Genomic DNA, 13,089 nt, shown 5'->3' with positions numbered 1-13,089 from the left:
CCCAGTTCCCTTCATTATTACTCCTCAGGCCTCCTTCCCAATTCCCTTCATCATTACCCCTCAGGCCTCGTTCCCAATTCCTGTCATTATTACCCCTCAGGCCTCCTCTCAGATCCCTTCATTATTACCCCTCAGGCCTCCATCCCAATTCCCTTCATTATTACTCCTCAGGTCTCCCTCCCAATTCCATTCACTATTACCCCACAGGCCTCCCTCCCAATTCCCTTCATCATTACCCCTACAGCCTCCCTCCCAATTCCTGTCATCATTACCTCTCAGGCCTTCCACCAATTCCTGTCATCATTAACCCTCAGGCCTCCTGCCCAATTCCTGTTATTATTACGCATCAGGCCTCCCTCCTAATCCCCTTCATTATTACTCCTCAGGCCTTCCTCCCAATTCCCTTCATTATTACCCCTCAGGCCTCCCTCCCAATCCCCTTCGTTATTAACCCTCAGGCCTCCCTCCCAATCCCCTTCCTCATTACCCCTCAGGCCTCCCTCCCACTCCCCTTCATTATTACCCCTCAGGTCTCCCTCCCAATTCCTGTCATTATTACCCCTCAGGCCTTCCTCCCACTCCCCTTCATCATTACCCTTCAGGCCTTCCTCCCAATTCCTGTCATTATTACCCCTCAGGTTTCCTCCCAGTCCCCTTCATTATTACCCCTCAGGCCTCCCTCTCGGATCTCTTCATTATTACTCCTCAGGCCTCCTTCTCAATCCCCTTCATTATTACCCCTCAGGCCTCCCTCCCAGTTCCCTCCATTATTACTCCTCAGGCCTCCCTCCCAATCCCCTTCATTATTACCCCTCAGGCCTCCCTCCCAATTCCCTTCATCATTACCCCTCAGGCCTCCCACCCAATTCCTGTCATTATTACCCCTCAGGCCTCCCGCCCAATTCCTGTCATTATTACCCCTCAGGCCTCCCTCTCAGATCCCTTCATTATTACTCCTCAGGCCTCCCTCCCAATTCCCTTCATTATTACCCCTCAGGCCTCCTTCCCAATCCCCCTCATTATTACCCCTCAGGCCTCCCTCCCAATCCCCTTCATCATTACCCCTCAGGCCTCCCTCCCAATCCCCTTCATCATTACCCCTCAGGCCTCCCTCCCAATTCCCTTCATTATTACCCCTCAGGCCTCCTTCCCAATCCTCCTCATTATTACTCCTCAGGCCTCCCTCCCAATTCCCTTCATCATTACCCCTCAGGCCTCCCGCCCAATTCCCTTCATTATTACCCCTCAGGCCTCCTTCCCAATCCCCCTCATTATTACTCCTCAGGCCTCCCTCCCAATCCCCTTCATTATTACCCCTCAGGCCTCCCTCCCAATCCCCTTCATCATTACCCCTCAGGCCTCCCTCCCAATTCCCTTCATTATTACCCCTCAGGCCTCCTTCCCAATCCTCCTCATTATTACTCCTCAGGCCTCCCTCCCAATTCCCTTCATCATTACCCCTCAGGCCTCCCGCCCAATTCCCTTCATTATTACCCCTCAGGCCTCCTTCCCAATCCCCCTCATTATTACTCCTCAGGCCTCCCTCCCAGTTCCCTCCATTATTACTCCTCAGGCCTCCTTCCCAATTCCCTTTATCATTGCCCCTCAGGCTTCCATCCCAATCCCCTTCATTATTACCCCTCAAGCCTCCCTCCCAATTCCCTTCATTATTACCCCTCAGGCCTCCCTCTCGGATCCCTTCATTATTACTCCTCAGGCCTCCTTCTCAATCCCCTTCATTATTACCCCTCAGGCCTCCCTCTCAGATCCCTTCATTATTACTCCTCAGGCCTCCCTCCCAATTTCATTATTACCCCTCAGGCCTCCCGCCCAATTCCTGTCATTATTACCCCTCAGACATTTTTCTACCCCTCTTGCTGGTCTTACTAGAATCAGATTTCTGCTCTGGGACTTTCACTGTCCTCAACCCTTAGTGGGAAGGCAAACCCCAGTTCTGTGTGGTACGATTGAACTTTCACGCCTCCTCTTCATGTGGGACCTTGTTTACCACTGTTCCCACCGTGTAGGGCCTGCTTTGAGGTTTTGACTCTAACTTCTCTTCTGGGTGGAGGTGGCCCCGCCGCCTCCCTTCCCCCCTCCCAGTAGCACCTGCCACCTGGTGGGAGGGACTCTGGCCTATGTGTGGCCCCAAACCTTTCACTTTTCTCAGAACCAGTTAGGAAGCCCCACTGGGCCCACGACCTAGGCTGCTTTAGGACAAACGCGACGGTGGCCACGAAAGCACCTTGTAAACCGTCGCTCGCTGAGTGATACAGGGCGCAGGGCCCTGTGGTTCCAGTGCTGTCACACCTCGTGTGTGGGTCCCCCCGACACACACCCTGTATCTTTCTAGTGCGTTCCACACGTTTGGCCTGAGACAGAGACACCCTGCGTGCAGGTGTGGCCTGTCCTGACCCAGACCAAACCCCCAAGAGACGGGACGTGTGAGTGTTCTTGTCAGAATGTTCTTTCATGGCGACGTTCTGCAAGGTGTGGACGGGGCCGTGCCTCTTAGGGACACACAGGCTGGACCCGTGACGTGGGGGAAACAGGAGCTCTGGCCCTGGTGGCCCGAGTCCCGCCACCCCATGCCCCGGGCGGCCGAGTGGCACAGAGACGGCCCACCACCCTGGAGCTGCCCGTGCCCTGGGCCTCGTCCTGGCCTCCTTGGTGGCCGGGGAGGCACTTGGCCGGGTGAGCACAGTCCCTCCGCTGTTTACCGTGCGAGGCAGGGCCGGCTGCAGAGGACATGTGGTGCACGTCAGGTGGCCATGTCGGTCAGGCGTGTCCCCTGCAGGCCGCTGCCCGGCTCCCCCTTCCCGCGTGCTGGCGGCCCCTCGGGAGGAGCCCGGGTCTGGGGTCCGCAGGGCGGGCTCCTGACTGAACCAGGGCCAGCACGTTCTGTTATCAGTTCCCGTGACACAATTCCTGGTTCCCCCGCTGGGCCTTATTATTGTTATTCTTAAAAATAGGTGGGGGGGGTGTGTTGAAAGGCAGTTTAGGGAAGGGAGTGGGCTCGGGAAACGCACTCCACTAATTGCTCCAGGAAGCCGCCCTTGGCTGGGTGGGGGCCCTGCAGAAACACACGGTTTATCTGGCAGTAGAGGGAGCCCAGGCAGTTCCGTGACGCAAGCACGTCCCCACCTCTGAGCCCTGCGAGCGGTGGTGACAGCCTCTGGGCAGCATTTCCCCATCTGGTGCCGTGATGGGGGGCAGATGCCGTGCAGGTCACTCCCGTGGCCTTTGCCAGCTCCTCTCACTTCCCCTCCGGCTGCCAAAAATCACAGGCCAATCGTGGACACGAACAACGGGACAGACGTGAAGGAAGAGCCCCGAACAAAGGGAGGCCCAGGCCCGGGAGACCAGCGCTCCTCCCCAAGCTGCCCTGGCCCGTCTGACCACGAGGCCACGGAGAGGGGCCCACGGGGCGAGGACTTCACCAGGGTGCTTCCGCTGCGGGGATTATCTTTTGGTTTCGCAAACCTGCGGGAGCACAGGCTGCGCACCGGCACCTGGGTCAGTCGTCGGGACCTGAGTCCTGCCGGCTCAGGACACCGCATCCTCTGGGGACACCTTTTCACAGGCTGAACATAACTGACTGATGGAATTTCTGGTGATTTATGTAAGCTCGTATGCAGAGTCCTGTCTCTCTAATGCTCTCTATTTTTGTTTTCTTGCAGTAAACGAGATAATACGAAACGACCTCTCCAGTACCAACCTCCACTCGTAGTCGGCAATTGGGACTCTCAGAAGCTGCGTGGTGTTGATTCGACGGTGACAACTGAGTCAACAGACTGAACTCACACCTGGTACCACTCGGAACTTCCACCTTAGTGAAGGCTTAGATCATTCGTATGAAGAAGTAGCTCAAGGAAGGAAGGAAGGACCACTCCATCTTCTGAAGGAAAGTCATCTCAATAAGGAGACGAAGGTGGGTGGGTAGGGGAAGCACAGAAGACAGACCGTGTGATGTGCCCCTCGTGACCGCAACCCGACGTGGCAGCCTGACCCCAAGCGTACCCTTCAGGCACCCCTGCATTTCATACTGGAAGTGCCTTATTTAAGCAGACCGCAGCAGCAGGGCATCGTGGAATTGAGCATTGAACTGGCTACCAGGAGAGTATTTGTGAGAGCAAAAGCTGTAGAGACATTTCGTCATGAGGCTTCATCCTGTGTATAAATTAAGAGAATACTGGCTAGCCGGGCACGGTGAGGAGAACCTAACACGTTAGCCGGGCACGGTGAGGAGAACCTAACACGTTAGCCGGGCACGGTGAGGGGAACCTAACATGTTTCCTACTCTCTTCACCTTTTCCTGGGCTGTAATATACAATTCTGTTGCCTTACTCGGTGCATTTCAGGACTCTTCCAAGGTGTCATCTCAGCTCTTTCATGACTGCCTTCCCTACCCTGTGTTACTCAAGCCTTAGGGCTGTTCATTATAGCATGTTAGGATTTTGTTTTTAATCTGGCTTCGAACATAGCACAGGTAAGTTGAATAGCACAAGGTAGGTTACTGGACAAAAAAAGAAATCTATCTGTCTCGGGATAGATCTTGCATTTGCATGTGTGTACATCTATAGCCGTGTATTTATGTATGAACATAACGGAGGTGGTGATACTCACTCTTCGCCCAGCAAGGGCGTCCATGTCAGCAATAACCAGTATCCATTCTGGAAAATTCACCTGGGGCTCCAAACCCAGCTTCCCAGCCACTTCCGAGGGGGCGTCACCCACCCCCCAGGAGGTCTGTGTGTTTTCCTCTCCTGTAGTTAACCAAGCACTTTAAAAGCCGGGAGAGGTGCGTCCACAATACCGTCTGTTACCAAACAGCAAAATTGGAAAGAAACTATAAATAACGTTACAGAAGGAGTGTAATATATTTGTTCAGCTGTAAGATTATTATTTCACAGAAGCCTTATAACTCTGCTTCATCTAAGGAAACGATAACCAAAAACAGCGTTTAATATGTGGTGACTGTAGTGTGTTTCCAGACTAGTTACTGTTACCAGATAGGTTAGTGTGAGCTTTACTACTGCATTTTGTACCCTTAACAGCTTATTACGCATTATTGCTAGCAGTGACCTGTCGTTTCACGTAACCAAAAAGCATGGTTTTAACGAAAACATGTTTAACCTGATAACTGTGCCTTAGGAGCTCACGCCCCACTCCTGGAACTCCGCTGAATCGAATGGCACCCTCGGGGGAGGTGACAAGTACTGTCACCAGACTCGGCGTTTTGGTGGGGAAAGCGCTCTCCCACAGAAAGAATTATTTTGAAAATGTTCTTCTGTACGATCAAGTCTTACTGTTTTTTTAAGTCACAGAACCGAAAGTCTGAAAGCCATATCTGTAACATTTGCGCATTACTGTGAAGAGCTGAAGATATATGGCTTCGTGTACATATGACCCTGCCTTCCCGCCTGAAGCCCTGCCCTGCATTTAGCCTCCTAGGAGTTGCATGAGACATTTCTCGGGAGACTGTCCTATGGAAAGGAAGTGTTTGATACTGTGTTAGCTCTCTTTGTAGTTAGAAAATCGATCCAATAAAGCAATATTTTTTTGCTGGACAATCGTAGTTTGAGAGTGATTCATTCTGCGTGTGGAAACTCCTTCTCTGTTCTTAAGCGCGTTCTCTGCTGTAGGTCCGTGTACTTCTGTGTCTGTAAGAGGGGCTTCCCGCTGAGCAGTGTGAGGGGTGTGTCTTTCCTGCTTCCACGTCGGGGAGGCCGTCAACATCTCTGCCCGGAGATGGAGCCTGGCGAGGCCTCCCACGCTCACAGGAGACCCGCCATCGCCGTACAGGACGAGGCGAGTGGCCGCCTGGCTTTGCCGTCTCCTTCTGCTTCTAGCAGCACCCTCCCTGCCCCTACCCCCAACCCCTGCCTCAGGCTTGGGTGGGAGAATAGCATCTAGTTGTTGATAAAGCAAGGGTGACACCTGGAGCTTCTCTAGGGATGAGTGCCCTGAATTATGGAAACAATATTTTGCATTCAGGACTTTCAAACCGCAAGAATTCCTGTTTCTCTGGCCAGAAGGTTTACAGATTGAGGTAAAGTCCTAGAAGAATCTCATCAACGCAGGTAGCAACAGACTCTCCCAGCCCGTTTCTGTGCCGACGTGTTTGAAGGGAACCCAACGATAATGTCCACGGGAGCTTGGGGAATCGGGGACACACGCAGAGGGCCTGGTGGGGATTGTGGACAAGGTGCCCTCGAGCCCCCAGGTCCGTCTGGAGAGCTGGGCCCCAAAGGGAATCCCGGAGCCGGGGGTACAGAGGAGGGCAGACCTCCATCCGCCTCTCTGAAGAGTGTGCTGGAGGCGGTTAGTTCCAAAGTGAGTTTTTACAAGCCCACCCCCGTTCCCAACAACAGCATTTTATATTCCAGAAATAAAAATGTACATTTATAAAATGATGGTTTCTGCAGAGGAGGCTGGGCTTCTGCGAATACCCATTTACTTAGTTTTTGTTTCTTTTCTGTTGCTCTTGAATAATAAGGAAAGCATCCCCACCAGCTTGTTTCCGGCAGGCAGCTACTGTGTTTTGCTCAAGCATATAGACCCGGAGCGTCGGGTCACCTCCCGCCCGCGACGTCCGGGGTGAACTCGGCCCTGCAGGAACCGGGCAGGTGCGGCCCCAGAGCCGCTGACGCGGGACAAGCGGGGCAGCCTCAAGGGGCTGCCCTGCTGACCTCCCCTCTCTCCCCCTCCCGCGCTGCCTGTGGTTCCAGCCCAGCCCCAGCCCAGGACGGGACAGTGTGAAGAAAATCTGCTAAATGTCAGACCAAGTGCGGCCTGAGAAGAGCTCGCCGTGGGAGTACCCCTGTCTGTCCAAGCGCGCCCCTGACCTGAGGAGGCGGGTCCCGGCTGGTTGGAAGACTTCCTGCGGCCCCCCGACCCTGTCACCCAGACAGGCCGCTCCCTCCCCGCCACCTAGGATGTGTGGGCCCCGCCCTGGCTTCGAGGAGGGACCCGCGGGCCCAGCTGCTTTGATCCCGTGGATCCCCGCCGTCGGCCCCAGCCAACGATACTGCAAGGAGGGGGTCTCTGCGCCACTCTCATTACATATTCCTTCAGAAATATGTTCCGCGTTGCAATAAATAAACTGCATTTGAGTTGATGTGTTTGGGGAGAAGAAAGAAGAAAGACCGGAGCGGCTGAAGCGGAGAGAAAAGGGCCAGATGTGGGAGAAGTCCTTGCTCCACTGTTTTTTTTCAATTAAGGTAAAATTCACAGAAGATGAAATGAGCCGATTTAAAGCGCACAACTCGGGGCATTTGGTACATTCACAGCGTTGTGTGACCACCACCTGTGTCCCCCAGAAGGAAACCCTGTGCCTGTGAGCCGTCACTCCCCACCCCGTCTCCCAGCCCCTGGGAACCACGTCAATTCTGCGCGTGGGTTTGTACGTGCTGGATGCTTCATGGCCTCTTTCGCGGGGCAGAGTGATTTCAAGGTTCACCCACATCACGGCGTTTATCACAACGTCATTCCTTGTGGCCAAATACTATCCACTGTGTGGATGGACCACACTTGGTGTCCATCATCAGACGATGAACATCTGGGCTGTTTCCACCTTTTGGCTACTGTGAGTAGCACTGCTCTGAACATTCGTATGTGAGTTTTTGTTCAGCCCCTGTTTGCAGTTCTCCGGGGTACACACCTAGGAGTGGAATTCCCGGTAATATTGTAATTGTGTGTTTTCCTTCTTGAAGGACTGCTTTCCCTTGTTCAATTTTTAGATTATCAGTCCCTGAGACAGACTCTGGGTCACTAACCCAATCTGGAATCCCATATGTGAAGCACGTTGTATTTATAATTCTTTGTGCCAAAACAATTACGCTAACTATAAGACGACTGCATGTTCGTTGATGCCCAAGTAGCATGCAGCTCTCGCCCGTGCCCTCTACAGCCTCTTGGGTGGAATCACCCTGTCCTGGTTCCTGCCAGGAAACTGGGGCCTCTGCCTGTGAGACTGAGTTGTCCAGGTGGTGCCAACCAGGCCCCAGATTACACGTGTGTCTTTCGCTTCACACGTCCAAATTCCAAGAGCGGAGAAAAGCGCCTCACGGGGGCCACCGGTGCCTCATCCCGTTTCTTAAAGAATGGAGCTGCTGCAGGCATTTCACACGACCTCCCTGCTGACGGTGGGATCTGCCACAGGGCCCTTCTGCAAACAGAGCTGCAGATACCCCCCTCACACACACACACACACACACACACACACACACACACACACACCCGTAGAATCTCCCATCCTCCAGCGGCTGCTGTGTTTTGGAGGCTGTGACCACAGGTCTTCAAGCATCGTGACCTCCGCGTGGCTGCAGGGCTGCAGCTCGTGGTCATGACCTTAATTACCAGGGCACATTTGTCCTCGGCAGCCACTCCTCGTTTTTTCCAAAAAGGAGGAGGAAAAACACTAATGAGCATCTGTTGGGGTGGGGGGGGGAAGGTTAAGTCACATGCGGGAGGTGGGAGCTGGGGCGTGTGAGCCCCCATCCTCAGCCGCCTCTGCCCTCACATGCGTGTCGTTTGTGCTCGGGGTTTGTTGAGCTTCAAGGATCCGTGGCTTTATGGTTTTCATCAGAAGTGGAACATGGCAGCCACGATCCCGTCCAATGTTTCTACCCCGCCTTCCGCAGCTGTAGTCACGCACACGTGGCTGCGTGAAGTCGGTCCACAGTCCACCAACGCTCAGTTCCGCAGACTTTTTCTGTTTTGCTTTCCTCAGTTTCTCGTGCTGTGTCCTCTTCCACGGCATCCAATCCCCTGTGGCTCTAGAGTGTTTCGGTCCCGACACTGCAGCCTTTAATGCGAGAAGCTTGGTTTGTTAACATGTTCACTCATTCCTCTGACTTCCTGAACGCGTAGGAGGTAATTATACCTGTGTCAATATCCTCGTTTGCTGACTCCGTGATTGGTGTGATGTTTAGTTGATGTTCATTGACTGATTTTTCGTCTCATTTGGATTGTAATTTCCTGCCTCTTTGCATGATCAGAGGTCAGACATTGTGAATTTTGCCTCACTGAGGGCTGGATATGTTCTGTGTTCTTAATGAATGCGTGTTCTGGGATGCAGTTTAAGTCACTTGGAAAGTTTTGATCCTTTTGGGTCTTTTTAGCTTTTAAACTTTGTTTGATGGGACCAAACCTTGTTTGATGGGAACACTTAGGCTGAGGCTAATTTTTCCCACTCTCAGGGCAAAACCCTTCTGAGGACACTCCTCGATGCCCTGTGAAGTATGTTCCACCGTGTGTCAGCCTTGTGTGGGGACCGAGCATCTCTCCCTTTAATCCTTTAGGACCACCGCTCTTTACTAGAACTTGAGGGGACTCCCTCCCATGCCTGTGTGGGTCAGGACTCATCCACAGCCTGAAGACAAACCCTCTGCAGGTCTCCAAGCCCCCTTCTGGGCAACCCGCTCCTCTGCAGTAACGCCCCTAAGCTTTGAGCAGCCTTGGCAGCCCTGCCCCGCCCTCTCGTCTCCTCAACTGTGGGAGGCTCTGCTGGGGTCCATCTCCTCACACCGGGGACTGGAAAACCCCCTGCAGGCCCCCGCCGGCTGCCCCTCTCAGGCATCACTGTTCTTTGTTGCCTGATGGCTAACGTCTAACACATGTTTCATATATCTTTTCCATTTTTCACCTTTTTGGGTGGGAGGGTAAATCTGGGCCCTGTTAGTCCATCTCGGCTGAAGGCAGAAGTTCTGACGCTTGATTTCTCAAAACTTCTTTGGTAGGCCAAATTTTAATCAGAGAAGTAGTCAATCTTCCATTTTCCCTGCGTTTTATATCATATAACAATAATGCTATTCACATAAAAACTACACGTCTAGCCAAGAGAGTGGCTCGTGATCACCAGACATGCCTCGGGGCCTCATATAATTTTAACCGGAAGGGAAGGCGTCAAACAGAGGCTGAAAAACGGCCTTAGCTGCCAAGTATGCTTTTTACTTGGAGGAAGAACAAAAGAGTCCTGGTCGTGGCTTTTCAAAATGCAACAGAGAAGAAAAAAACGTATCTGTGTTCAGGTGGCGTGAGACCCTTCTCACACGGCCCTGGTGTCCTGCTGTCCCTGTGACAGGAAGACAGGAAGCTCACAGCCGCGGCCTCTCCCAGGTCAAAGCCGCTATCAGGCTCATCCCAGACGACACGGACCCAAGACTAACACAGTGGGCTGTCGGCGAATCTAAGCTTCACACCCAGAAATGAGGGTCTGTGAACTTCATGGGCGCAGCTACCTTTTGTGTTTTCATGTCCTGTGCCTGGAAAACAATATCAGCTGAGACTTCGTCCGTTTGGAATTTGGAACAATTAGACGTTAATGGTTTTGGCTGGTTCAAGTTCACTTTTAGACTTTCTAGTGAGAAAGGGGTTTGCGAGCAATTTAATCACTTAAAAGAAGAATGTAAATGGCATTAAGGTCTTTGGGAACATTCGTTGTTTGCATACAGATAAGGCTGCTAATTATGATTTTTTTCCTATTCATTGTAGTAGGCCCAGCAGGACTTGGACTTGAAAATATACCATTAGTAATTAGTTCCTGTAACTACATATACTTGAAAGGAATAAAGTAAATTTTTTAAAATTATAGCCTCTAATCCAAACCTCTCACTAATTTCTACTCACTCCACTTAATCTAGATAATAACAGTACAAGGTGAATTCCCTGGCGGTCCAGTGGTTAGGACTCTGGGCTTCCACTTCAGGGGGCACGGGTCCGATCCCAGGTTGGGGAATTAAGATCCCACAAGCTGCACGGCACAGCCTAAATAAATAAATACTTAAAATTTTAAATTAAAAATAAAAAGAAACAGTACATGGCTCACGTACATGATTCAGTGACACTTGCCAAAGCTATGTCCAAATGCGCTCGACGTCATTTGATACTCAAAGCCATCCCGTGAGGGAGGTGAGACAAATCAAACCCCCGGTCGACAGGTGAAGTTACTGAGGCCTCGGGGGAGGAAATTGTCTCTGTTAACTTGTGGCTTTCTCCCTGTGCTTATGCTTTGAGGAGAGAGAACTGACATCCATCCACACATCCACCCACCCATCCATCCACCCATCCACCCACCCACCCACACATCCACCCACCCATCCATCCACCCATCCACCCACCCACCCACCCATCCACCCACCCATCCACCCACCCATCCACCCACCCATCCATCCACCCATCCATCCACCCATCCACCCATCCACCCACCCATCCATCCATCCACCCACCCACCCATCCACCCACCCATCCACCCACCCATCCACCCACCCACACATCCACCCACCCACACATCCACCCACCCATCCACCCACCCATCCACCCATCCACCCACCCATCCACCCACCCATCCACCCACCCACACATCCACCCATCCATCCACCCATCCATCCACCCATCCATCCACCCACCCACCCATCCACCCACCCATCCACCCACCCACCCACCCATCCACCATCCATCCACCCATCCATCCACCCACCCACCCACCCACCCACCCATCCACCCACCCATCCACCCACCCACCCATCCACCCATCCATCCACCCATCCATCCATCCACCCACCCATCCACCCATCCATCCACCATCCACCCACCCATCCATCCACCCATTCATCCCCTGTGCCCCACCACCCCCCATGTTTGGTGACCCTCCTCTACTGGGGCTCAGGGACCCCTCCTGCTGCCCCCCCCACCGTTGTGCCTAGATTTGGGTTTCTTTGCATCTGATGGTTGCAGTTTCCTGACAGCTATGAATCCTGGCTGGGGCAGCTGGCCCAGCAGGTAGGTTTCCTTCTGCCCCTGTGTCCATCAGCCGTGCTCCTGTCATCAGGCCCCCTAGGCCAGGCCATCTCCTCCCATCCTGGATGTTGGTGACAGATGGCCTGGTATTCCCCTCACAGGGATTTCCTAATTATTCTTGGAGCCAGAACCAAGCGGAAGATGGAGGCAACGCCTGTGGCCCCCACTGGCCTAGCCACCTCTGCCTGGAACTTCCTTGTGGCCAGAAATCTGGAAGGAGGGGCCTGCGGGGGAGAGGCCTTGGGGGAGGGGTGTGCTTGTATACATCAAGCTGCGCATGTGGGACACGTGTGCTGCTGTGATGAGGCCGTGGCTGCCAAGCTGAGGGGACTGTGGTGCTGGGGGTTAAGGGAGGGGACTGAGTAACTCGAGGCCCCATATCTGTAGCACTTCGGGGCTTTTAGCCTGAGTTACCAGCAATGGCACTTTGACAGCTTTCTAAGTTTTCTGTGTTGCCGTACTTGACATTCACAGTGACCTGGAAGCTGTCTGCAGTTGTCCCATACCTGATATGCAGCGGTGAGGCGTGTTCGGAGCTGGTCCTGGAGAGACCCACGTGCGGCCAGGACAGGTCTGCACGCGCTCAGAGCTCTGCCATCCGCGCTGCCGTGTGCTGGCTGCTTCTCCCTCTCAGCCCCCGGCCCTGCCCGAGGTCTCCCAGGTCAGCTCTGCTCTAGGCCTGTCGTCCCCAGGGCTGGGGCAGGGTGGGTGGCCAGGCCAGCCTAGGGGCGGCAGCTGCTGTATCGACACGGGTTCTGCAGGTGAGCGGATCCGGACCCGCGCTTTGTCCTGCGGCCCGGGATCCACGCAGCCCAGCTTCCCGCGCGCGCCGGCTGTGTGGGCGCCTGGGGGTGCAGCTGCCCCCTCCACAGAACGTTCTCCCGGGGCTGAGCTGAGCTGCCATCCTCCAGCCCACGGAGGTGGGAGCGCCAGGCTGCTCTGGGGAACAAAAACGGCCACGTCTGGTTGCAGAGCTGGGAAAGGCCTGCCTTTATCCTTAGGGTTCCGTGGGAGTTAAGGGTTCGAGACCGAGTCACGTGGCAGCAGGCGCTGGAGGTGGTGGTCTAGTGATACATCTGAGGAAAACCTCGGACAAAAGAGGTTTTAACCCCCATTAACCAGGAAGCCCATTAACCACATCATTTATTTCCTGATTATTCCATTAAGCAAAACTTTCTGGATTATGTTTTGATGGGCTTGTGATGAAATCCCAGTCAGTGTTTCTTTAAGGAGGAGGAGTTGGGGGCCGCGCCCCCTAAACGGTGGAGCTGCCTGCCTCGCTGGCTC

The 13,089-nt window shown here is 53.7% G+C and overlaps 1 protein-coding gene across 5 annotated transcripts in view; it reads left to right on the top strand.

Moving 5' to 3' along the window:
• Nucleotides 1-5,573, top strand: part of NFATC1 (nuclear factor of activated T cells 1) — a 103,251-nt gene extending 97,678 nt beyond the window's left edge. For all 5 annotated transcript variants that reach the window (XM_032654600.1, XM_032654597.1, XM_032654601.1 and 2 more), the window contains exon 10: nucleotides 3,681-5,573. In XM_032654600.1, coding sequence (XP_032510491.1) covers nucleotides 3,681-3,683 — 3 coding nt within the window. In that variant the 3' untranslated portion in view covers nucleotides 3,684-5,573. The remainder of the gene's footprint in view (nucleotides 1-3,680) is intronic.
• Nucleotides 5,574-13,089: the final 7,516 nt, after the last annotated feature.

This window comes from Phocoena sinus, chromosome 14 (assembly GCF_008692025.1).
Source record: "Phocoena sinus isolate mPhoSin1 chromosome 14, mPhoSin1.pri, whole genome shotgun sequence".
Taxonomy (NCBI): domain Eukaryota; kingdom Metazoa; phylum Chordata; class Mammalia; order Artiodactyla; family Phocoenidae; genus Phocoena; species Phocoena sinus.
The sequence above is the reverse complement of the archived record's forward strand: the minus strand, read 5'-3'. Positions and strand labels throughout refer to the sequence as shown.